Source organism: Symphalangus syndactylus, chromosome 17 (genome assembly GCF_028878055.3).
Source record: "Symphalangus syndactylus isolate Jambi chromosome 17, NHGRI_mSymSyn1-v2.1_pri, whole genome shotgun sequence".
Classification (NCBI taxonomy): domain Eukaryota; kingdom Metazoa; phylum Chordata; class Mammalia; order Primates; family Hylobatidae; genus Symphalangus; species Symphalangus syndactylus.
In genome coordinates this window covers 85561476-85584723 of record NC_072439.2, presented here as the reverse complement: position 1 = coordinate 85584723, position 23248 = coordinate 85561476, and the positions used below count along the sequence as shown (strand labels likewise).

The 23248-nt window shown below is 51.4% G+C and overlaps 3 protein-coding genes and 1 long non-coding RNA gene across 17 annotated transcripts in view; 2 read left to right on the top strand and 2 right to left on the bottom strand.

Annotated features, from left to right (window-relative positions):
* Nucleotides 1-1754, top strand: part of PARL (presenilin associated rhomboid like) — a 52598-nt gene extending 50844 nt beyond the window's left edge. For all 5 annotated transcript variants that reach the window (XM_063621822.1, XM_063621826.1, XM_063621824.1 and 2 more), the window contains one exon: nucleotides 1433-1754. In XM_063621822.1, the coding sequence (XP_063477892.1) occupies nucleotides 1433-1544 (112 nt within the window). In that variant the 3' untranslated portion in view covers nucleotides 1545-1754. The remainder of the gene's footprint in view (nucleotides 1-1432) is intronic.
* LOC134733135 (uncharacterized) lies at nucleotides 281-5398 on the bottom strand. The gene is made up of 2 exons (XR_010116672.1): nucleotides 1378-5398; nucleotides 281-539 (listed from the first exon to the last, which is right to left on the bottom strand). It is a non-coding gene; the product is annotated as an uncharacterized lncRNA (long non-coding RNA).
* MAP6D1 (MAP6 domain containing 1) lies at nucleotides 5095-14892 on the top strand. Of its 2 annotated transcripts, none has more exons than XM_063621838.1 (3): nucleotides 5095-5996; nucleotides 12630-12747; nucleotides 13354-14892. In XM_063621838.1, exons 1-3 carry the CDS (start codon nucleotides 5332-5334, stop codon nucleotides 13381-13383), a joined length of 813 nt encoding a protein of 270 aa, XP_063477908.1. In that variant the 5' UTR covers nucleotides 5095-5331; the 3' UTR covers nucleotides 13384-14892. The 2 variants fall into 2 exon arrangements, with proteins under 2 accessions (XP_063477908.1, XP_063477907.1); XM_063621837.1 differs by having other exon boundaries at nucleotides 5247-5996; nucleotides 13303-14892.
* A 3398-nt stretch (nucleotides 14893-18290) lies between these two features.
* Nucleotides 18291-23248, bottom strand: part of YEATS2 (YEATS domain containing 2) — a 112566-nt gene continuing 107608 nt past the window's right edge. For 5 of the 9 annotated variants that reach the window (XM_063621721.1, XM_063621724.1, XM_063621723.1 and 2 more), the window contains exons 29-30: nucleotides 22808-22882; nucleotides 18291-21831 (exon numbers count right to left, since the gene is read on the bottom strand). In XM_063621721.1, the coding sequence (XP_063477791.1) occupies nucleotides 21640-21831; nucleotides 22808-22882 (267 nt within the window). In that variant the 3' untranslated portion in view covers nucleotides 18291-21639. The remainder of the gene's footprint in view (nucleotides 21832-22807; nucleotides 22883-23248) is intronic. The other 4 variants (XM_063621728.1, XM_063621725.1, XM_063621727.1 and 1 more) reach the window with 1 other exon arrangement.

The following is a 23248-nucleotide window of genomic DNA, read 5'->3' as shown; positions in this document are numbered from 1 at the left end:
GCATGGTGGTGCTTGCCTGTAATCCCAGCTACTTGGAGGCTGAGGCAGGAGAATCACTTGAACCCAGGAGGTGGAGGTTACAGTGAGCTGAGATCACACCAGTGCACTCCAGCCTGGGCAACAGAGCGAGACTCTGCCTAACAACAACAAAAAAAAGATTTGGGAAAACACTTGATTAATGAAGAGTTCCTGACAAAGTGATTTTTTTGGGGAGAATTTTCACAATTGCATTTGAATATTAGGGTGCTCCTTTTTCTCTCGTTCTAAATTCACCAGAGACTAAGCACAGAGAATTTTTATTACATGCCTATTAATTAATGTGTATAATCAGATTTTAACTATATTTAGTGAATATTAAGATTCAGGTACAAATCAAGCCCTTTATAATTAAACATACACATTCAGAACATTTTTAAAATATTAAAACATTAAACTGCTCTTCTGATCCACTCCAAATCAAATAGCATTTTTTCAGTCAGGTGTCTGGGAGCTCGATGCAAGATAACAAAATCTGGTCTCTGCCTCAGGGAACATGAAATCTGTTTGGGGAAGCCAGAGCAAAAATAAAGGTTTCAATAGCAAGCTCTCACTAACTGCCATTGGAAATCCACCCCACGTCCTCCAGGAAGCCTTTCTATACCCCCGGTGCCCTCAGGAGCTTCTCCAAGGCAGGCCCTTCCCAGAGCTCAACGTGCTCCTCAGCTCACAGGAGATGCTCCCGACGCGCTGCAGAAAAGTCCAGTGCTTGCAGCACAGGCTTCAGCAGCAGACTCGGATTCTAGTCTCAGTCTGCTGATTCCTAGTTGTGGAACCTGAGCAGGCGAAGTTACTAAACCTCTCTGTGTGTCAGCCTCCCAGGCTCATTGCTTCAGGCCGCAGTTAGGCTGTGTGAACAGGAGAGTGGGGATGGGAACTATGTATCTTAAAGCCGGGCAGTTTGGATGAGCCAGGCCACCCTTCGTATAGTTAGGAGGAAGATGACGGGAGGCATGTAAGCTGGGATACCCATCCTGAGTCAGTGCTAATTCTGACACTTCAGAACATCGAGTCAGTCTGACCTGCGAGTGAGCTTTGATTGACCACTTAGAAACTATTAGCACCTTGGACAAACTACTTTCTTTCAGACCTGGTTGCTTCATGTCTGCAATGGGAAAACTGATACTTAACTTGCAGATAGTGGTGAATCAAAAGTAGTATATGTGAAGTACTTACACACTGCAGAGCATTCAGCCATCGTCCCATCCTACTTCTACCTTTTACATATTGTAATATGAAAGCTAAATCATTTCTCGATGTGAGTCAGTTTTAATAGGCTACATAGTGAGTGGCATTCAATTTTAAAAATGTCAACTTGGGATCGATCACCATGCTGCTTACCGTTTGTATGTCACACTGTTTGAATGTCGGACCTGGTTGGTTTGTTTTTCTCCAGATGGTATGTTACTTACGGTCATGAACTGATCTGGAAGAACAGGGAGCCTCTAGTGAAAATGTGGCATGAAATAAGGACTAATGGCCCCAAAAAAGGAGGTGGCTCTAAGTAAAACTGGGATTGGACAGTAGGGGTGCATCTGGTCTGTGCTGCCTGAGAGCCCCAGGAGACGTCGGCCCTAGAGTGACCACGGCTATGCTCCTGCCTGGAAGATGCCGGCATCTGGCCTCCCAGTGTTCTCAGCTGTGTCCTCCAGTCTGCGTCTTTTTAGAATGTGAATGATGATAAAGTTGTGAAATAAAGGTTTCTATCTAGTTTGTAAGCAGATGTGTGTATTCTCTTCTTTAAGGGGCCGACACGGCTCTGGCATTTTGCTTTGGTTGTTGCATTGACATCATTCGAGCCAGGACCTGGGGAGCGTGCACGCTGAAAGGCCTGATCAGAACATGAAGGCGCTGGTTGCCTGTCTTTGGACCCTCCAGCGCCTCTGCTTAGCCTTCCCTCTTCCTTGCCTACCCCTTCCCTGGGTTGGCTGCACATAAAAGTCAAGAGTATCCCCTCTCTGGCGTGATCTGAAATAACAGCTGCAGTATTTTCTCAATTTTCCCAGGAAAGGTAGTGTTTTCTGGCAGTGAGTGGCATATACGAAAAGCTATTTTCAGGTTTTGCTTTCTAGGTTCAATTTGCAGATAAATTAAGAGGTAGAAAGAAGTGATTTGGGTAGATTCAGACTTGAATCTGAGCCGAATTTTATCTTCTGTTTGAAAGTGTATGTTCTAATTGAAGCGTCTTACTGAAATAGCAGATAGTGGTTGTCGTCGTCACAGCCTCACTGTTGTGGAATTCATGGTACCCTCGTGATTGAGAATGACATCTAGGAAACGCAGTTTGAGAGTTTGTTCTTCTTGAAGTGATTTACAGGAGAATTTTTAGTCTTTTGATGGCCTCAAAATGTTATACCAAGTCTTGCACCTTTGTCCTGGGAGGATCGAAGGCCCTGATGTCAGCCTTGTGTGGCCGATCCGACTCAGGTTGTGTGCCGTGGGGCGACGGGAATGGCGGCTTTGGAAAAGGAGTGGGAGCGGTGCCCACCTCGCCAGGTAGGTGAGAACTGCATGGCAGCACGCTCCCAGCACATAGAAATTGTCCAGTATTTGGCAGTCCGTATCCTTCTTCCATCAGGCTGGACTTGTTTCTACTATGATTTACAGTTATTCTTCCCAGGCACAGGATTCTGTTCTAAACTCATCCCACTTCTAGGGGAGAGAGTTATCTTAGCCATCATTTTGCCAGCGAGGAAACAGCACACGTGGTGTAGGGGCACTGCCCAAGGTCACAGTGCTTTGCTCGGACATCTAACAACTGCAACATAGATGAGGCAAGATGCGTTTTCCAGAGATGGGATAGGAGGCTGAGTTCATAGGGACGTTCCCTCTAGAGTTCTACATTAATTCACACCGTGCTTGGGGCAGACCAGGCAAAGAGGCAATGAAGAATCTCTCTGTCCCTGCTTTGTGACTGGGAAAAAGTTAGAAATCCCTGTAGCACCTCCTGGTCCATAAAACCCCTCCATGCTGGAGCCTCTGTGCACGGCCTGGGGAGGCCAGAGCCTGGCTGTGGCCGGAGAAGCCTTGCTGTCCACAGCCCCCCTCCTGATTGCCCATGAGGGTGCTTCACTTTCTCTTGGCTTCTCTGGGGACCCATGATCACTGCCTTCAAGGCCATGCACTCCCTGGCCCATGGGCCTCTTGGGCTGTGCCGCCTCCACCGGCATCTGAAGTGTGGGGTACCTAGGAACATGCCGTGGCCGCCGTCTCCCTCATTCCATACACTTCTTGAGTGGGTGCACTTCTGTAGCCTCAATTATCTGTGAGGATTCTGAGCTCCAGACCCACAGAATCACTCTGTACTTGTAGTAAATGTGTCTACTGCAACACACGCTTGGTTCCAGGCACTGGGACCACCCCCCGCCCTGCACAGGCCCCTCAAATAGCACTCGGCTTAAGGAGTGACATGAGCTATCAGTGAAGTCTGAAACCCGGAGCCATTCAAGATCTCCCTCTCTCGCCTCTTTATTTCTAGAATCCAGCCTCTCAGCCCTCCCAGTGCCTGTGCCTCCGTGGTGGTCCTCACCTCTTAGTCCCTGGACTGTTGAGCCTGTTCTTCCAGCTGGTCTCCAAAGCAACCCAGTGCTTCTCCATATGCCTGCCAGAGTGCTAAAAACACGGCTGTCATTCCTTTGTTGTCACCTGTGAAAAACTTTTATTTATTTGAGACAGGGTCTCTCTCTCTCTCTTGTCCAGGCTGGAGTTCAGTGGTGCAATCATAGCTCACTGTAGCCTTGAAGTCCTGGGCTCAAGCCTCAGCCTCCAAGTAGCTGGCACTACGGGCAGACACTACCACGCCTGGCTAATTTTAGAAGTTTTTTGTAGAGACAGGGTCTGTGTTGCCCAGACAGGTCTCAAACTCCTGGGCTCAAGCAGTCCTCTTGCCTCAGCCTCCCCAAGTGTGGGGATTCCAGGCATGAGCCACCCGCACCCGGCCATATGAAAAGCTGAAATTCCTTAATGTGGCCACCAAGACCCTCCATGGTCTGCTACCTCAGCTGAACCCTCCTCCCCGTGACCTACATTCCCACCTGGCCCAACCGCCCTCCCTCACAACAGGTGGCGAGTCCAGCTTTCCCCAGCCCGCCTCCCTCTCATGCTGACCTGGCTTTATCAGTTCAATTGCACTTACTTCCGTCCGTCACTACCACACTAAACCTCCTGAAGGCACCTGGAATTATTCCTAGCACATAGCAAGTGCTCTTTGACTGTTGTTTGATCAATGAAGTAATAAAAAGAGAGCTGTTCTCTTTTCCTGCGAGATGGAGAATTTTAGTCCCAAGCGTCATCTGCCAGGCTGGCTAACCCAGGGCCGTGGCGCACAGCCCACAAAGAGTTCACTCTGACCAGGCGCCTGTGTGTCATCTTCCAGGGTCTCCCCCTACATGTGGCGCCTCGCCTGCTGCCTGCTGGGCCACGGCCTGGCCTGCTCAGCTGACCTGCTGCCACTTCTGGGCAGCCGTCATGTCACTTTGCTACAACTTCAAGCTAAGACAGGCAATGTTTTGGGAGAGGAATCTGTTTTCTGACTGGCCAGGGATGTGCTGCAGTCCTCTCCCAGGTGCAGACTGGACACCTTCCAAGTACAACCTTGAAATGGAGCTCTGGGTAATTAATGCTGTCTCAGTAGTGTTATTAGTAATTGGTCTGCAGTGTATACCGAGAGCATGTGTCAAATATCAGAAAGGCTTTTGTGGGTGGTCAGGGGGTTGTTTGAGACCGTGTCCTGCACTGAACAGACCTGCCTTTACGCTGGAGGATCCCTCAACAGCTCTGCCTGAAAACAGCCATGCATGCGCAGGAGGAAAGGAACTTGATAGCTTAGTGGCCAGTTCTGAGGCCACTTTATCAAACTAAAGTCTTTGCAAATGGCCATGCTTTAAAATTAGGAATTTCAGAACCCAGGGAAAGGTCGATTGGTGGCTAATGCCAATTCTAATGAAAAGTGGATTGGTTGTCACAAATGTAGACTAGCATTCTAAAGGCAAATTGGGGGCGACTCACAGGCTGACTGAAACACGTGTTCTCCGGGAAGCAGGGCCCCGAGTCTTCCCTGACACCCTCATTGCTGCACCTGCCCCTGTGCCCGCGGAGTCCCTGCGGTGCAGCCTGGCACAAATGCAGCAGTCGCCGGGCGTCCCGAGGCCACATGGAGAACCTCCCGGCTGGCGGACTGCGCCCGGCTGCGACCATCCGGCCCTCGGCCTCTGCGAAGCCGGGGCCATTTATAAGATGACACTGAGGGAACTTTGGATTCAATTCTGAGGCATTCTTCGAGATGGACACTTGTAAATGACTGCAGGCGGTTTCCGGTGCCCCCTGGCGACGGTGCAGCCTTTCCCCCGTCCGCGCTCCCTCCAGCTCCAGCAGGGCGCAGCCGGCCCCGGCCACGTGGGGCTGCCGCCGAGCGCGCCCCCTCCCGGGACGCCCACCCTCGTGCCGGAGGGCGGTGCTGCGGCGGCGCGGGGCGGGCCGCGGGGGCGGGGACGCTGGGCGCAGGAGGCGCGGCCCGGAGCGCCGCGCGCCGGGAGCGGGGCGGCGGGCGCCGGGGCTGGCATGGCGTGGCCCTGCATCAGCCGCCTGTGCTGCCTGGCGCGGCGCTGGAACCAGCTGGACCGCTCCGACGTGGCGGTGCCGCTGACCCTGCACGGCTACTCGGACCTCGACAGCGAGGAGCTGGGCCCGGGCGGCGCCGCCTCGCGCAGGGGCCAGCCTCCCGCGGGCGCCCGGGATTCCGGCCGGGACGTGCCGCTCACTCAGTACCAGCGGGACTTCGGCTTGTGGACGGCGTCCGCCGGGCCCAGGGATCCGCCGCCGGGGCGCGGACCTGGAGCGGGCGGCCGCAGGGGCAAATCCTCCGCGCAGTCCTCCGCGCCACCTGCGCCCGGCGCCCGCGGGGTCTACGTGCTGCCCATCGGCGACGCGGACGCGGCTGCAGCAGCGACCACGTCGTACAGGTATGGGCTGGGTAGGGACCGCAACGAGTCCCCACCCTGTGGTGGGAGGACGCGGAGGCCCGGAGCCAGAGGGATGGGGTGGGCGGGAGAGCGGAGGCGCCTGGAGCCCGGATCCCACGCGACCTCGGAGCTGCCGGCGGCCTCAGAGGTCACCCCCGTTTGGTCCGTGGGCACTGCAGGCGTCGCCTTCGCTGCTCCGTGCCCGGACTCAGTGCTCGAGCACCCCCGTGCCGGGAGCGCACCGCCGCCCTCGCAGCCGCCCTCCTGGAGGGCAGCCGTCAGAATGGCCTGCCTTCAGCCGAGTTCGAACCGGCCTCCCTTTCCACTGCCCGGCCTAGCCCTGCGAGGGGTGCGCGCAGGCCAAGTCCCCCAGCTCTCTCCGGTCACTGCCTTCTGTGGGGGCGTTGGTGGTGAGGACCGAGCGCAGGGTCCCGTGTGGGTGAGCCCTTCAGCGTCCCACTGTGACAGGGGCTGCTGACTTGGCTTTCAGGAAGAACGGGTCCATGGGCCCTCCCCGCCTCCCAGCCCAGCTCTGCTCCTGGACAACCGAGGGCTTTCTCCCTTTTTTCCTCTTATCACAAAAGTAATTCATACTGTAGAAAAATGGGAAAGTACAGAAATTACAACAAAATAAATATCTCCTTAATCCCTCCACAGACGAGTTCTTTCTACTCCATAATGTGCATTTGGTGCATATGCATTGATAAATTTTTACATGGTTAGATTCTTACTGTACACTTTTTTCACCAGTTGTAGAAGTCTGTCCGTGTTACTACATGGTCTGCAACATGAATTTTAATAAACGTGCAGTATTTTATCCTATGGATATGCCTTTATATCTTCAAGTTTTATTTAATTCCTTACCATTGACTAGGGTGTTTCTAATGTGGGACTATTAAAAGCACTACTTTTCCTTTGATGCAGCTATTTCACTACTAGGAATTTTCCCTACAGGTATCCTACAAGGTAGGGTGGGAGCTCAGGAGTGTAAGCTACGTGGAGACATTGTACAGCAACCCCCTTGTCCTGCTGATGTAGGGAACTGGTTAATTATAGCACCGCCATGAAATGGGATACTGAAACCCAGCGGATCTTAAATATACGCATACCAAAAAAGCAAGGTGCCCAGCAGCACGTAGGCTATTTGTGTTTTAAAAAGGGGTATTAATATACACACATATGCTCAAATAAGCACAGGATGCCCTGATGGATGTCTGAGGAGATGGTACCGTTAGGGAGAGGAACTTGATGGGGACTGCCAGGGGTGGAAGGCTTTTCACTCTGCTCTTTTGAACCACTGCTTTTTTTTTGTTTGTTTGCCTTTGTAACATGTGCATGTATTGCCTATGTTTTTAACTTTTTTTTTTTTTTTTTTTTGGAGAGGAGTCTCGCTCTGTCACCTAGGCTGGAGTGCAGTGGTGTGATCTCAGCTCACTGCAATATCTGCCTCCCTGGTTCCAGCAATTCTCCTGCCTCAGCCTCCCGAGTAACTGGGACTACAGCCTTGTGCCACCATGCCCAGTTAATTTTTATTTATTTTTATTTTTGATTTTTTTCTTTTTTGAGACAGAGTCTTGCTCTGTCGCCCAGGCTGGAGTGCAGTGGCGCCATCTCGGCTCACTGTAACCTCCGCCTCCCAGGTTCAAGCAATTCTCCTGCCTCAGCTTCCTGAGTAGCTGGGATTATAGGTGCGTGCCATCACGCCTGGCTAATTTTTTGTATTTTTAGTAGAGACGGGGTTTCACCATGTTGGTCAGGCTGGTCTTGAACTCCTGACCTTGTGATCCGCCTGCCTCGGCCTCCCAAAGTGCTGGGATTACAGTCATAAGCCACCATACCCAGATGAGGGACTGCTTCTAAAAGCTAAGCCAGCCAGGCATGGTGGCTCACGCCTGTAATCCCAGCACTTTGGGAAGCTTAGGTGGAAGGATCACTTGAGCCCAGGAGTTCAAGGCCAGCCTGGACAACATAGTGAGACCCTGCCTCTGCAGAAAATAGAAAATTAGCTGGGCGTGGTGGTGCCTGCCTGTGGTTCCAGCTACTTGGGAGGCTGAGGTGGGAGGATCCCTCAAGCCTGCGAGGTTGAGGCTGCAGTGAGCAGTGTTTGTGCCACTGCACTCCACCTAGGCAACAGAGCAAGACCTTGTTTCAAATAAATAAAAGCTAAGCCTCTGCTAGAACACCCCTAGTAAAGAGGAGCCCAGCGCCATGCAAGTCAGCTCGCTCCCTGGGCAGACTGTTGTAACTGACAGAAAGCGCTTCCTTCCCGGAGCTGAAGCTGTCTCCCTGCAAGCTCCACCTCTTTCCCTGCTCTGGTGCCTAGAACTTCAGCCGCTGGAATGCGCTGCACGCTCAGGACCCCTGACCTTCCAGACTCTCCGCTATTCAGGCCCCTCCAGCTGGCTAGGGCCTGAGCACTGCGGCTCAGTGTTGCCCACTCCAGCTTTCGCAGCTCAGCTTGAGCACGTGTCAGTGAATGCAAGACCCACCCTGCAACCACTGTCCCCCAGCCAGTTCCTTACAAAATGCGGACCTATGAGGGAGCCTCCTCCTGGGGACATGGAATGTTCTTTGTGTCTTGAGAATGGTGGTGGTACCCAAGTGGATACGTTTGTCAAAAGTCATCCAGCTGTACGTTTTTAATGGATGAATTGTATGGTTTGGAAATAATGCCTTGATACGGTTGGGTTTTTTTTTTTGTTGTTGTTGTTTGTTTTGTTGTTGCCCAGGCTGGAGTGCAGGGGCATGATCTCAGTTCACTGCAGCCTCAACCTCCCAGGCTGAAGTGATTTTCCCACCTCAGCCTCCCGAGTAGCTGAGACCACAGGCGGGCACTACATGTGGGTTGTTTTTTTTTTTCTTTTTTAGAGATGGGGTCTGTGTTGCCCGGACTGGTCTCAAATTCCTGGGCTCAAGTGATCCTCCTGTCTCAGCCTCCCAAAGTGCTGGAATTAAAGGCATCAGCCACTGTGCCCAGCTTGGTTTTTAAAACTAATAAAATTGGGGGGATAAATTCATACCTTTTGGCTCTTTAATTCCATAGGTAGGAATTTATCCCAAAGAAATGATGATATGAACAAAGATTTAGCTGTAAGGATGCTTATCACAGAAGTTTTTTTTTTTATATTAAAGTTAAAAAGAGGCCGAGCGCAGTGGCTCACACCTGTAATCCCAGCATTTTGGGAGGCCGAGATGGGCGGATCTCCTGAGGTCAGTTCAAGACCATCCTGGCCAACATGGTGAAACCCCATCTCTACTAAAAATATAAAAATTAGGCCGGGCGTGGTGGCTCACCCCTGTAATCCCAGCACTTTGGGAGGATGAGGCGGGCAGATCCCAAGTTCGAGACCAGCCTGGCCAACATAGTGAAACTCCATCTCTACTAAAAATTAGCTGGGCGTGGTGGCACGCACCTGTAATCCCAGCTACTCGGGAGGCTGAAGCAGGAGAATGCATTGAACCCGGGAGGTGGAGGACACAGTGAGCCGAGATAGAGCCACTGCACTCCTGCCTGGGCAATAGAGCAAGACTCCATCTCAAAAAAAAAAAAGCAGTCCTTCATCTGTGTGGAACATATGGTGAGTGAATATCGTGCCGGGCCCTCCCAGCTCTGGTGACGGTAAAGGTGCTAGCTGTCACCTTCTCTGCTTTAACGCACACCAGGCTCAGCATTCCCTGAGGTTAGCCCCCTGCGGCCTTCGTGTAGTGCTTGCCGTCCCCATTCTACAGACGAGGAAACTGAGTGGCTGGCACAGCTCTGAATGGCAGAGAAGGGAGTGGAACCCGTGTGACTTGCCCCAGAGATCAAATTTGTAGCCCCCATGGGTTTTCATCCCTTAAGAGCTGCCTCCTTGGAGTCACTTGCTTTCTTGAACTGTGTCCTGAGGCCAGCTGTGGAAAAGCCTTGACAGACAGGAGTCGGGGCTTGTTGGGGTTCTTACCTCCTGGTGTGTAAATTCAGGTGGGTCAGCCTTTTTTTTTTGAGAGGGAGTCTCACTCTGTCACCAGGCTGGAGTACAGTGGCGCCATCTCGGCTCACTGCAACCTCCGCCTCCCGGGTTCATGCCATTCTCCTGCCTCAGCCTCCCGAGTAGCTGGGACTACAGGCGCCCACCGCCATGCCTGGCTAATTTTTATGTATTTTTTTTTTACTAGAGATGGGGTTTCACCGTGTTAGCCAGGATGATCTCGATCTCCTGATCTCGTGATCTCGCCCGCCTCGGCCTCCCAAAGTGCTGGGATTACAGGCATGAGCCACTGTGCCTGGCCTAATTTTTGTATTTTTAGTAGAGACGGGGTTTCACCATGTTGGCCAGGATGGTCTCGTTCTCTTGACCTCATGATCTGCCCACCTTGCCCTCCCAAAGTGCTGAGATTACAGGCATGAGCCACTGCACCTGGCCGGGTCAGCCTCTCTGACCCTTTCTTCATCCGAAAAGCAGGAATAGCAAGAGCTTGGCTGCCTGGACCCCTGCCCCCAGTTCGGGCAGAAACACAGGATCACTGTTGAACTTGACCTCCCCAGCGACATGCCAGTGGGCCCCTGGGACCCCCACCTTCCAGCTCTGGGACCTGGCACAAGCCACTCCCTCCAGCCTTGTCTTGCAAGATGCACATCTTCTAAGCAAACTTTTCAGAAGGCCAAGGAAACTAACAGAGCCAGGAATCCCGAAGATGTGAGGCCACTCCCAACTCAAGGTTCTTGAGGGAGTACCCAGGATCCCCGGGCCTCAGCTTCTCCACCCCTGCAGGGCCTGCCTTGCTGGCTTTTGGTCTGCATGTGAGTTGATCTGCCTTGCCTGCCTGGCCACATGGGCACAGCAGGTCCTACCCACAGCCACCCTGGCTCCTTCCACCTGACAGGCTCCCTCTGAATTCTCTCTGGGCCGTTGGGCACCTTTGGCCCAGGTGCTAGCCCCGCCTACTTCTGGAAGGCAGTCCTTGCTCCCTGGTCGCTTCCCTCCTTCCTTCCTAGGCGGGGCATTTAAAGGGCTGATCGTTCAAGTTCCACAAGACTCAGCCCCGCTTTACTGAGTGCCCGAAACGAAGACTCACAATGACCTCAGGCACATGGGTCACCAGCCCCACTTTTCAAAAGAAACTGAGACTCAGGGAAGTGAGCAATTTGTCTGAAGCCATATTGGGCTGAGAACCCAGGCCTCCCAATCCTCCGTCTGGGGCTGATGCCGGAACATGCTTGAGCACTGTAAGGGGGGCACAGCAGGCAGGGAGGCCTGTATTTCTTATTAATCTTGGCCTGAGCCATTAGTCTGTTTTCTTTCTTTCCAGGCAGTCACTGGGTCCTGCCGATTCCATCTTTAAGATCCCCTCTCCCATCTGGACTCCAGCCCTGGGTTCCTCCTCTGGTGGCTGCCAGGATTGCTGTAGTCTGTGGCTCTGGTCGCTTCCTGCTCTGGGACCCCTGCAGCCACCTCAGGCCAGCAGGCTCAGGATGCCAGGCCCAAGGCTCAGTGTGGGCACGCGAAGTGTTTTGGGGACAGAAGGGCGCGCCCAGGGGAGGACCTGCTTCCCCAGGAGGAACAGAGCAGCAGATGGTTTGGGCAGCTGGTCTTCAGAAGCTCGCAGCTTCGGGAGTGAAAATTACCTGATGGGGCCCCAGCCCAGCTCTCCTCCTGGCACCTCAGCGCTGGCCATGGACACAGCCGTTCCCTGCCCACGCAGCCTGCCCAGTGGTGCCCCAGCTGTGCAGCTGCCAAGAAGAAAGGCAGCTTTGTTGACCTCAGGGCCTGAAGCCAAACCCCAGCAGTGTCCAGCCTGGGCAGGAGCAACCCCGCGCACATGTGGGTGACAGGCCCGGCTAGCTGGACACTTCCACCTTGGCCAGGTGCTCCTGGGACACGGGGACTTCTGCCTGCTGAGCTCCCCATCTTCCAGAGGAGTGGGTAGAATTAAAGGAGGTCCCTTTTGTTCAGAGAAATGGAAGCACTGTCTTTTCACAGAGAAAGCTGCTCCCGGGACATGGAGCTAGCGGTGCCAGCCTCATCCTCCCCCTCCAGGGCCCGCCTTCCCCCATCACACCACCCTCCCCGCCACAGGCTCAGCAAGAGTGCATGATCCACTCCTCCACCATGCACAGAGCTGTGCAAAGGCCAGGCCACCTTGGAGTCTTTTGAGATGGCCACTGCGATCCATTCTTCTGCATGAGTTAATGAGACAAAGTATAAAAAACTAAAAGTTCTGAGCCTTATTTTTCTTTTCAGTCTTAAGTGGGTCTGGCGAGCCAGGGCTGTGCCCGGTGCTGAGGGCATAAGTGGCCACCATGACCTGGGTCTTGAGGCAGCCTGGCTCTGGAGGGGCAGGTGTGGGAGAATTGCAGCGGGTGCAGGTAGACCGCCAGGGCTGGTCGTCTCCAAGACCCAGCAGTGCCAGGTGCTGGCACGTTCTGAATGAGACCCAGGTGCTGACTGAGCTCTGCCCTGAGCCTGTCGCTCGCCTACAGTGTGAGAATAAGCTTCCTGCCAGTTCTGTCTTTGGGAAGACGATAAGGACTGCCTGGAGTTGAGGGTTTCAGCAACGGGCAGGGCCGTGCATGGGGCAGAGCAGCAGCCTCTGGGGAGTCGGGAAAGGGATGGCTGACCCTGTGCAAGGTTGTGACCGTGTTCTCTGTTCCAGACAGGAATTCCAGGCTTGGACTGGAGTGAAGCCCTCAAGATCCACAAAGACAAAACCAGCCCAAGTCATCACAACCCACACTTCGGGATGGGACAGCAGCCCTGGGGCCGGCTTCCAGGTCAGCCTGAAGCTGGTGCAACAGGGGTGTGGGTATAGAGGCCTCTTTCCCCGGGTAGGGATTAGGAGCTAGATTTTCATGGTGTAAAATGGAATTATGACCAGGGACAGCAATGCCAACCAGATGTCCCAAACAAAAACCCAAGGTACTTCTTCATTAGCCAGCTGGGTGGCCCTCTAGTGTTAGCCTCTGGTGAGCAGGGTCTCTCTGCCTCCTAAATCCCCATCTTACCCTTGGCCACTGAACGCTAGTGACTGGCCTAAGTACCAGAGCATTTGTGTAAGAGGAAAGAGACGATGGAAGGGAATGGGGGCACCTCAGCTCCCTGATTCCCAAGTGGTTCAGGGAGCAGAATGGAAGGTCCGTGTGCCACTCAGCTGCTAATGCAGTAACGCCTATGGCTCATGGTGGGCAAGTCCCCTTTGACCCTTCAGGTCTCAACTCCTGGAGGATGAAGAGGATGGGAGGGGATTTTTTTCCTGGAGCTGGGGGGTGGTGGGGGGTAGGGAGCTAAGGAAAAGTCCCACTGATATGTGGCTACACTTCATTTTTCAGGTCCCAGAGGTGAGGAAGAAGTTCACTCCTAACCCCTCTGCCATCTTTCAGGCCTCAGCTCCCCGGATTCTCAATGTGTGACTGCCTGCACCGTGACACCATGGCTGCTGACAGGAGGCCTGGGGAGTGGCCTCAGGACCCACTGCCGTGGGGCTGGGTGAGAGCATGGCATGGGCCCCTCTGGGAGGGCACAGCCCCTCTCAAAGCTGTCGCCATGGCTGAAGTGCTGGTGCGGGGCAGATGCACTGATGGACTTGGCACACCCAGCTCAGCTCAGCCACAAGCGTCCTCTTGAGAAGCCTGTGGAAGGCTCCCGCATTCTTAACTGCCATCTGGCCATCATCTCTCAGTTTTGAAATCTGAGGAGCCTGAGGATCAAGTCAGTTAGGAACCGAATTGGTCCATGGAAACTGAGGAATGTGGACACATCTGGCCCTTGAAAGAACCAGTTATGTCCACTTTTGGTGGATTTCCCAGGATGCATGAGCACTTGATTAATTTTATAACCTATGGTGAGACCCTTGGCTCTTCCTACAAATGGCCCCTGCAGTTGAAGCTGTCGGAATCTTGGGCTGTCACCTGCATGACTCATGGTGATGCTGAGTATCCAGGAGGAAATTTCCAGAAGAAACAGACCGTCAGTCACGGGCTTCCACTTCACAGACCTCCTTATGGCCAAGATGAGCCTCATGTTTTAACAAAAAACATTTCTTGGGATTGAATGAATCACATTTACCTTGTGGTAGGTGTCTAAAGATGGAATCCACATTTTATTACTAATTATTATTTTCCCCCTAACATAAGGATGACAAGAAGGGTACTATCATACACACTGGCTAAGAACTGGAACTGTTTTGGGGAAGGTGGCATTTGTCTTATTCCTTGAAATATCTTAAAATGTCCTCTACACCAACCCTGCCCCTTCTGTCTACCCTGTGCACATGCACAGTGACGGGGAACTCACCACCTTTTGAAGAGGCAGTTATTTTCTTTGCAAAGTTCTCTCCTAACTTCCTCCGTAAATTCCAGCCAGCATGGCCACATGGGTCACGCCTGGTCCCTTCTTTGCACAGCAGCCCTTCACACATTTGAAGGGTCTACATCCCTTTTTAAAGCTTAGAGGTACAAGCTCGGGACAGTCTTCAGTAAGGAAATTTGTGGATTTCCCTTTGGATCTTTCTTCCTCTCCAGCCCACAAGTGGCTGTAGTCTTGACGAGCATTTAAGCTGCAGGTGGTGGCACTCGGGTCTCAAGAGCCACCAGATGTGCAGGTGGGACAGTGGTTCCAGCTCTGGCTGCCTGTCAGCATCCCTCCCAGGTGCTAGCCCTGGCAGGCACAGCCCTCCCCTCATGCCAGCAAAGGAGATGCTCTTGATGAGAGGCTTGCTTTAAAGAAGCCCAAACCGTGTGCTTCTCCAAGGGGTTCTGCTATTCCAGACTTCACGGCTTGCATGTTTGATTTTTCTCAGAGAAGAGAGGCTGCCTGCTGGGTATCTGTGGAAATGAGATTAAACTGTGCAATCTCAGATTTTACTAAAATGCAAAAATGTACAGTTTCAATTTCTTAAATTATAAACATGAGTCTTCTCATGCTTGTTCTCCAGTCTCTTGGTACTAAGGACTTCAGTGTGACCCAGCTGTCGCCACCTCAGAGGCCTGTGATCCTGAGCACTCCTCGCTGTGGGCTGTGGAGCACATGTGGCAGGTGCAGCCCCTAGAACCCACCCGTCCCCTACCCTCACCCAGGCGCCTCAGGTAAAGGGACTCTCTGAAGCTTCTCAGGCTCTAATCCCAGCTTCTCCACTCGCTACCTGTGAGCAACTGGGGTTCTGTTTCTTCACCTGAGAAGCACGACGCTACCAGCTACACCTTATGGCTTGCCAAGAGCATCCGTGTTTATGGGTGGGGTGCTCAGTACAGGAAATAACTGAGGCACAAGTGTTAGCATTATTCTTTCCTGCCGTAGTCCCCCCTCCTCACTTTCCCTGGGAGCCAGCTGTGTTCCCACCTGCAGCTCCCGGCATCCTCTAGCTTGATGCCATGTGCTCACAGCCCCTCACCACCCCCCGCCAATGTCACCCTGCACAGCGCCCAGATGCTCGTTTGTTCTTTTCCTATAACGGGCTGGTCAGCTCTGCTGCACCTCAGCCAGGACCAACCGGGCCTGCCCCTTCCTGGCAGTGCTGGTGGGGCAGCCGCAGTGGAGGCCTCACCACACCAGACAGGCCTGACTGCAAGGCAAACAGATGGTCAAGAGCCTCTGCAATGCACAGGAGAGCTTTTCACAAACACACACCAACTCCAGTGTTGCTGTGAGGGTGCATCATCATCATCATCGAGACAGGGTCTTGCTTTGTCACCCAGTGGCGTGAACACTGCTCACTGCATCCTCAACCTCCTGGGCTCAAGCCATCCTCCCAGCTCAGCCTCTCGAGTAGTTGGGAGCCACCATGTCTGGCTTTTTTTTTTTTTTTTTTTGCTGTCACCCAGGCTGGAGTGCAGTGGTGCAATCTCAGCTCACTGCAACCTCTGCCTCCCATGTTCAAGCGATATTCTCCCACCTCAGCCTCCCGAGTAGCTGGAATTACAGGCGCCCGCCACCATGCCCAGCTAATTTTTGTACAGACGGGGGCTTCATCATGTTGGCCGGGCTGGTCTCGAACTCCTGACCTCAGATGATCCGCCCATCTCAGCCTCCCAAAGTGCTGAGATTATAGGCGTTGAGCTACCACACCCGGCCATTTTTTATTTTTGTAAATTGTGTAGAAACAGGGTCTCCCTGTGGTTGCCCAGGCTGTTCCTGAACTCCTAGGCTCAAGCAATCCTCCCACCTCGGCCTCCACAAAGCACTGGGATTGCAGATGTGAGCCACTGCACCCAGCCCGGCCTCTTTATTTATGAGGAGATGTGGGTTCTGCTGAATCTCCTTCCCACTCACTTAGGTCTAAATAATCGGCCTAACATGTTCAGCAAGTGACCCAAGAAGCAACTGAGACAAGTCTCAACCACGTGGTTCCAACTCATAGCTATCTCACACACACATACATAATATGCATATAAGACTTAAAGAAAGGCAGAGAGATGTTAGCAGTGATTATCTTTCAGAGGGGGAATTATGAGTAGTTTTTCAAACACACATTTTTTATGCTTGCTAAAGTTTCTGTAAACATTTTTGTGATAATTCTGTAAAGAAAAAGTTTTTAAAAATAAAAAGCAAGCCGGGCATGGTGGCTCATGCCTGTAACCCCAGCACTTTGGAAGGCCAAGGCAGGTGGATCATGTGAGGTCAGGAGTTTGAGACCAGCCTGGCCAACATGGTGAAACCCTGTCTCTACTAAAAATACAAAAATTAGCCAGACGTGCTCGCTTGAACCCAGGAGGCGGACATTGCAGTGAGCTGAGATCGTGCCACTGCACTCCAGCCTGGGCGAGAGAGCAGACTTTTTTTTTTTTTTTAGATAGAGTCTTGTTCTTGTCACCCAGGCTAGATGGAGTTCAATGACACGATCTCGGCTCACTGCAAACTCCGCCTCCCAGGTTCAAGTGATTCTCCTGCCTCAGCCTCCCGAGTAGCTGGGATTACAGGCACCCGCTACCACACCCAGCTAATTTTTTTTTTTTTTTTTTTTTTGAGACGGAGTCTTTCTCTGTCCCCCAGGCTGGAGTGCGGTGGCGCGATCTCGGCTCACCGCAACCTCCACCTCCTGGGTTCACGCCATTCTCCTGCCTCAGCCTCCCGAGTAGCTGGGACCACAGGCGCCCGCCAACACGCCCGGCTAATTTTTTTGTATTTTTTAGTAGAGACGGGGTTTCACCGTGTTAGCCAGGATGGTCTCGATCTCCTGACCTTGTGATCTGCCCGCGTCGGCCTCCCAAAGTGCTAGGATTACAGGCGTGAGCCACTGTGCCCGGCCCAGACTCTGTCTCTAAATAAAAAGCAGTTCAACCTGTTAGCAAATTCCAGACAAAAGAAAATGTTAACTTTAATTATTTCACAATCCAAGCTGCCATTGCGGGAGCTGCCTCAAGCAGCCACGGGCTGCACTATGACGCTCTGCAGGTGGAAAGTCCTAAAGGTCCTTCCGCAAGTCGAGGGGGTTTGCAGGCATTTAGATCAAGGTCTCGCCTCTCTGTGCTCCATGGTACAGAACTCCAGGACTCAGGCCACGTTCCCAAAAGCAGCTTTTGGGAAAAGCTAGGCCCTGCAGCCCACCCCAGACAGATGGAAGAACCTCCCCCTTTGAACAGGGTCAAGATGAAGCCCCAAAACCAGCTCTGTTGGCCCCGTTCACACAGGGCTCCTTCAATCAATAACTTGGAGTCCAAGTCATGTAAGGTACTGCCTGTGACACTGATCTGAGCCTGCTCTGGCTCCTGCCAAAACCTTGGCTGGGACAATGAGCATTTATGAAGGCAAGCCTAGGCACACCCCTCTTCGCCATCAGACTCTTCAACTCTCCATTCTGACTCTCAGCAAAGTCTGGTCCCCAGAAAGTTACATACTTGGACTGTATCATAATGCCTTTGAAGAACCAAAGCTTTCAAAATCTTTCAGCTCTTACGTTTTTGGATTTTTCACTATTTCTGATCCATATGCTAGCAGATGGTCACAGCATAAGGACCATGTCACAGGAGCGACTTCTTTCAGTCCTCAACACAGTCCAATTTTACCCTGCCAGATAACCCAGTATGTTTCTTTGTTAGACACCAGGAGCTGATTCTCTCTTTGCCTTGGCTTTGAGGAAGCGCTGAACTCATTTATGCAGTTTTCTTCTGCCCCAAGCTGTCAGAAATAATTATGTCCATTTCCAAATTTTTTTTAGACTTTTATGTAACTGTAATCCTTTATCTTGTATGGTTGCAACATTTTTTTTTTTGGCAAGTAGAGGAATTAATTTAAACATACCAATAAGAATCTACACCATCACCTCATCCCAGTACAAGGAGAACGCTGCCTGAGTACAGTGCTTCAAACTCAGAAACACCCACCACAAATACCAAAAGATTTATTGTAGACAATTTTGTTACACAATTATACACATTATGATACACGTTTGAAACATTAACACATGTGGAGACTGCTAAATCATTTAACATTTCTTTTGCAAAAAGATAATTTCTTTAGGCTGTCATACCTGCAATAACGAATCTGTTCTCATCTGGATCAGATCTTTCTCCCTCTGTCCTGGAGATCTCACAGTTCACTTTGCTGAAGCAATCCATCCACTTCCCTATCAACCTTGCTTATAGCAGTTCACATATAGACTATTCGAGGCTTATATACTAAACTGTTAAGCCAGTGCGTGCCCTATGCCCTACTGAGAATAGATTCCTTCTGCACTTGCAGCCCTCAGATGCTGAATTAATCAATCAATTTTTGAGACAGGGTCTCCTCTATCACCAGGGCTGGAGTGTAGTGGTATGATCTTGGCTCACTGCAACCTCCACCTCCTGGGTTCAAGTGATTCTCCTGCCTCAGCCTCCCGAGTAGCTGGAATTACAGGCACATACCACTATGCCTGGCTAATTTTTTGTATTTTTAGTAGAGATGGGGTTTCACCATGTTGGTCGGGCTGGTCTCAAACTCCTGACCTCAGGTGACCCACCCACCTTGACCTCCCAGAGTGCTGGGATTACAGGCATGAGCCACTGTGCCTGGCCCAGATGCTCAATTTAAAAGGCAGAGTTTATTTAGTCACTCCCTGCCTTATCTTCCTGACTCAAACATCTACAGGACCCATGAAAACAGGAATTATGTTGCTTGGGTAAGTTTCTCTGACTCTGACTCACAGGTTTCCGATTTTCCTGGAGCAGAATAGGAACAGATTTCTGACTGAGCATGCGTTCTTTGTTCTGCCTTCCACACAGGCCGTGTTAGCAACTCTGAGATGGGGCGCCTGGTGGCGCCACCTTCTTCTGCCTGCCGCTCCCTCCCATCGAGGGGTCTTCTGCTGCTCCCTCCCATCGAGGGGGCCTCTGATTGTGGACACAGCCTCATCTCACTGCTTCTGGGCACTGGCATCCTTACTTCTGGGCATGGGCAGTTACTTCTCCAACTTTAAGGCACTCACTGGTATTTCTTTTAAATACTTTTCTTCTTGGGAAAAACTCCTTAACAGAGAAGAGGATACACAATCCACAAATAGGACAGACGACCCCAGAAGAGGCTGCTGAGCGCTGCTCCCCACTGGCCACGCAGCATGGGGTCAGCAGCAGAAGCTCCTGCAGACCATGCAGATGGCGTGGAGCCTGCGATCTGCTTCGCGCACACATGTAACGCTGCTACGCTTCTGCCAAGTGTCTGGGACTGGTGCACGCTGTCTATTCCTAGCATAGTGAGTTTTCTTGGTTATAATCAAACCTCTTCCTGACTCCCGCTGGAACCTCTCTGTCCCTTGCCACTGCTTTGACAATGGTCTAGTAATGCTCCTGTGCTCAAAAAAGGAATTCTGCTCAGTCTGCCGTGTCTCAGGCCTTCATGGTTCTTTGCTCTAGGTATGGCCTCCTCCTATAGCTGACTCACTTGGGCTCAGAGTACAGCCCCTCCACACCAAGGCCAGGCATGGGAGAGAATCACCTGCTGAAGGCTGAAGCCCAATCTCTCTTCAGGGTAACTGCTGGAGCTACCGGTAACTCCAGCCCACAAAATGGGTGAAATCTCTAGCCTGCCACTCATTTTCTACCTCCTGGGAAGGCGGGCCCAAGGAGCCCCCTTGCGTATAGCCAGGGAGAAGGGCCTGAGGCACACGGCCTGGCCTGCTCTCATGGGGCCTTTACAAAGACTGCAGAAACACTGGCCGACAAAGCACGGATCCACTGGCAGCCTCACTCCACACTCAGGAAACAAACTTCTGTCCTAGGAGGATTTCATCTGGAGTGGAGTGTGCTGGTGACACGCGGGAACAGGCAGCAGCAAAGGTTGGGTAGCCATGACATCCCGAGGCGCACTGGAAACCACCTCCTTCCCGAGCAAGCAGGGTCCTCAGTTACAGTGTCGCTGAGCCTTCAAAGCCCGCTTCTCCAGGGCACCTCACTCCGCTCACTGGTCCTCATTTAATATTCCCATGTGTTTGTTTGTGAGGAAGTCCAGAAAAGGAATGTTGCAAATGGCCTGGTGAATATTACTCACTGTAATTTCTTTGGGAATCCTGGTCCAAAAAACAAAGGGTGTTACCAGGTGGAATTCTCTCACGTATATCTCCTCATGTATTCACTTAACTCACCACAGGGGCCATCCCAGGCAGAGGCCCCGTGGACAGGGCTCCTGAGCCACAGACATAGCTTAGGGCCACTCTGGGGTGGGGACTGCCTTCCTAGTCACAGGCATGAGAAGGATGTCAACAAGTTGGTTGAATGATTAGGAGAAAAGATGCTGAGAACTGAGAAAAGAGAAAGAAAACAAAGCGGATGGCAGAACGGAAGGACACATTTGTGAGTCTCAGCGGACCGAAAGCTGAGTCAAAGCACCACAAAACTCTGTGACCTTATTTCCCATCTCCTGGAAAGATGGGAGATGGAGCCACGCCAGGCCAGGCATCGTGATGTTAATCGTTTCATCAAAAGCACCCAAGTCACTCTACCCCTCCAGAACAGGGAGCACAGAGGTCAGCAGGGGCCACAGGAGGCCCCTGGCTCACTTGTGGGTCCAAGCAGGACAGTGGGCAGCAGGACCGGAACTCTTGGTTCCCCTTCCTTTTCTCTAAAGATGTCTATGTCGTCTGATATATTCCTGTGAAGTTTCATGTAATATTCCTCTGATTTAGGCCCTTCACGTCCTCAGGCACTTTGCTACAATTTTATAAATCTGTGACAGCCTTTAGCATAATGCAATAAAATAATATTTGTTTCCTCTGAAAGAAAAGCAGATGTGGCCTATCTACCATCCTTTCAGGGCCTAGGAAAAGACTGAAACTCAGTGTCTCAATCAAAGACAATGTGAGTCAGCAAAGAGCAATGGCGAGCCCCGGGGCCTCAGAGCCAATGGGACCTGAGTCAGAAGTCCAAGTCTACACCGTATTTGCTGGGAAAGCTGCGTAAGATTACCTTTCAAAGCCCAGTTTCCTGATTTTTAAAAAGGGAGTAATAGTTCTGCAATGAAAAACAAATTAGGTAACATATACAACGCTTGGCCCTCATGTCTGACATGTAATGGACACTGTTATCTTTAATTGCAAAGCTAATATTTATTCAACCCTGTAATAAAACAGAGTCCTAGGTGTCTGTGAAGTAATGAGGAAGATATAGACCTCTGAGCAAAGCTGAGTGAGCTTTCACAACCATGAGGTTCTCTAAAAATGACAGAGCAGACCCTTGAGCTCATCTGGCTCTAAGAGTGTCCTAAGCACTCACTCCATCTCCTACTGGACTGCTGTAAGTATAAAACACCTTCGTGGGCAATTCAACTGTTAGGAAAGAGGTGTAAGCCTCACACCACAGACTGCAGAGATAGTAATACCTGTTGTGAGAAGCTGTCTGGTATCCAACTGCCAAAGCCTGTCTCAGGATATCATTCACCAGCTGTTCTGTAGCCTACACAACGGAAGATGCTGTTATTATTCAAATGACCATCTGCTTGCTGGCAAGAAGGGACGCATTTAACCCCATCCCTTACCCCAAATGTTTGAAACAATTGCAACTAGGGATTAAAAAGTCCTTAAGGAAAAATTAAAGGTCTCAATAATAGACCATAATGATAAAGGCCATGATTGTGAGAAATTATGAATTGGAGTGATTTTCATTAATCAGACATTATTCTATTTATTTATTTATTTTGAGATGGAGTCTCACTCTGTTCCTCAGGCTGGAGTGCAATGGCGTGATCTTGGCTCAGTGCAACCTCCACCTCCCGGGTTCAAGCGATTCTCCTGCCTCAGCCTCCCAAGTAGCTGGGATTACTAGGCGAGTGCTACCAAGCCCAGCTAATTTTTTATTTTTAGTAGAGATGGGGTTTCACCATGTTGGCCAAGCTGGTCTCGAACTCCTGATCACAAGTGATCGCCTGCCTCGGCCTCTCAAAGTGCTGAGATTACAGGCATGAGCCACCGCACCCAGCCCTAGACATTGTACTTAAGGAAAGCAGTTGTTATGGCGGTATCCCTATTCTTGGAGAGGATCCACGAGGAAAGGAACTGCTGAGCTAGGATCAGGCTGGGGAAGGAGGCTGCAGCATTTTCGTCCCCTTGCCAGGGTCAGGACAGTTGGGGCTGTTTGCTGTCGTGACATGTACAGAAAACCATAGGCTTTGTCTCTGCCACCTCCTAAAGCAACGAGCGCACTGACCACCACCCCCAGAATATGTCTTAGGAGGCACCTGAAACCACATGACTCAGAGGAAACATAACTTAGTCCATTTAAAAATCAGAAGAAAAAAAAAAAGAGAGAACTTAAGCCCAAATAAGATGAGAAATTTTAAAGCCTGTTATCTTTGTTCCTTTTCTGTCCTTGCCCCTTACTGCAAACCGCCTGGGATGCAGTCATCCTTCCTGGCTGCCCTGCAGGCACCCACCTTCAGGATCATGTCCTCCACCACGGACGCATACACGTTCCTGTGGAGCGCCACGGGCTGCAGAGTGATCCCAATCTGCAAAAGCAGAAGAAAGCCGTTTGTTTGTATCGCTGCTTTAGAAACAGCCTCTCACCAAACAAGCGTACCTCTCTGACACGCAAAGAGATGCCTGGTTGGAAGAAGGACTCTGCAAACATGCTGGGCAAAATTCATGGGAAAGGAACACGGAATACGACATCTAGAAGAATATGTTATCTTGTTTTTCCACATTTCTGGTTGATTTTTGAAATGTGACTATAATCCTATTTTAACTCTCAAATCTCCGTGGGAGAACATGGTTGGGATCAGCCATGAGTTCTGATAAGCGATCAACACTCTGGAAGGTCTGGAATCAGCCTCCAATGTCCTGTTTGCACTTGGAAACTGCATCTTGCCCATTCT

What these genes read in the sequence shown, in the direction of transcription:
- MAP6D1 (XM_063621837.1), top strand. Translation starts at nt 5,332, where the DNA reads ATGACTGCAGGCGGTTTCCGGTGCCCCCTGGCGACGGTGCAGCCTTTC. An exon ending in GCAGCGACCACGTCGTACAG is followed by an intron (nt 5,997 to 12,629) that starts GTATGGGCTGGG and finishes TCTCTGTTCCAG; the next exon opens with ACAGGAATTCCAGGCTTGGA. An exon ending in GCCCTGGGGCCGGCTTCCAG is followed by an intron (nt 12,748 to 13,302) that starts GTCAGCCTGAAG and finishes TTCATTTTTCAG; the next exon opens with GTCCCAGAGGTGAGGAAGAA.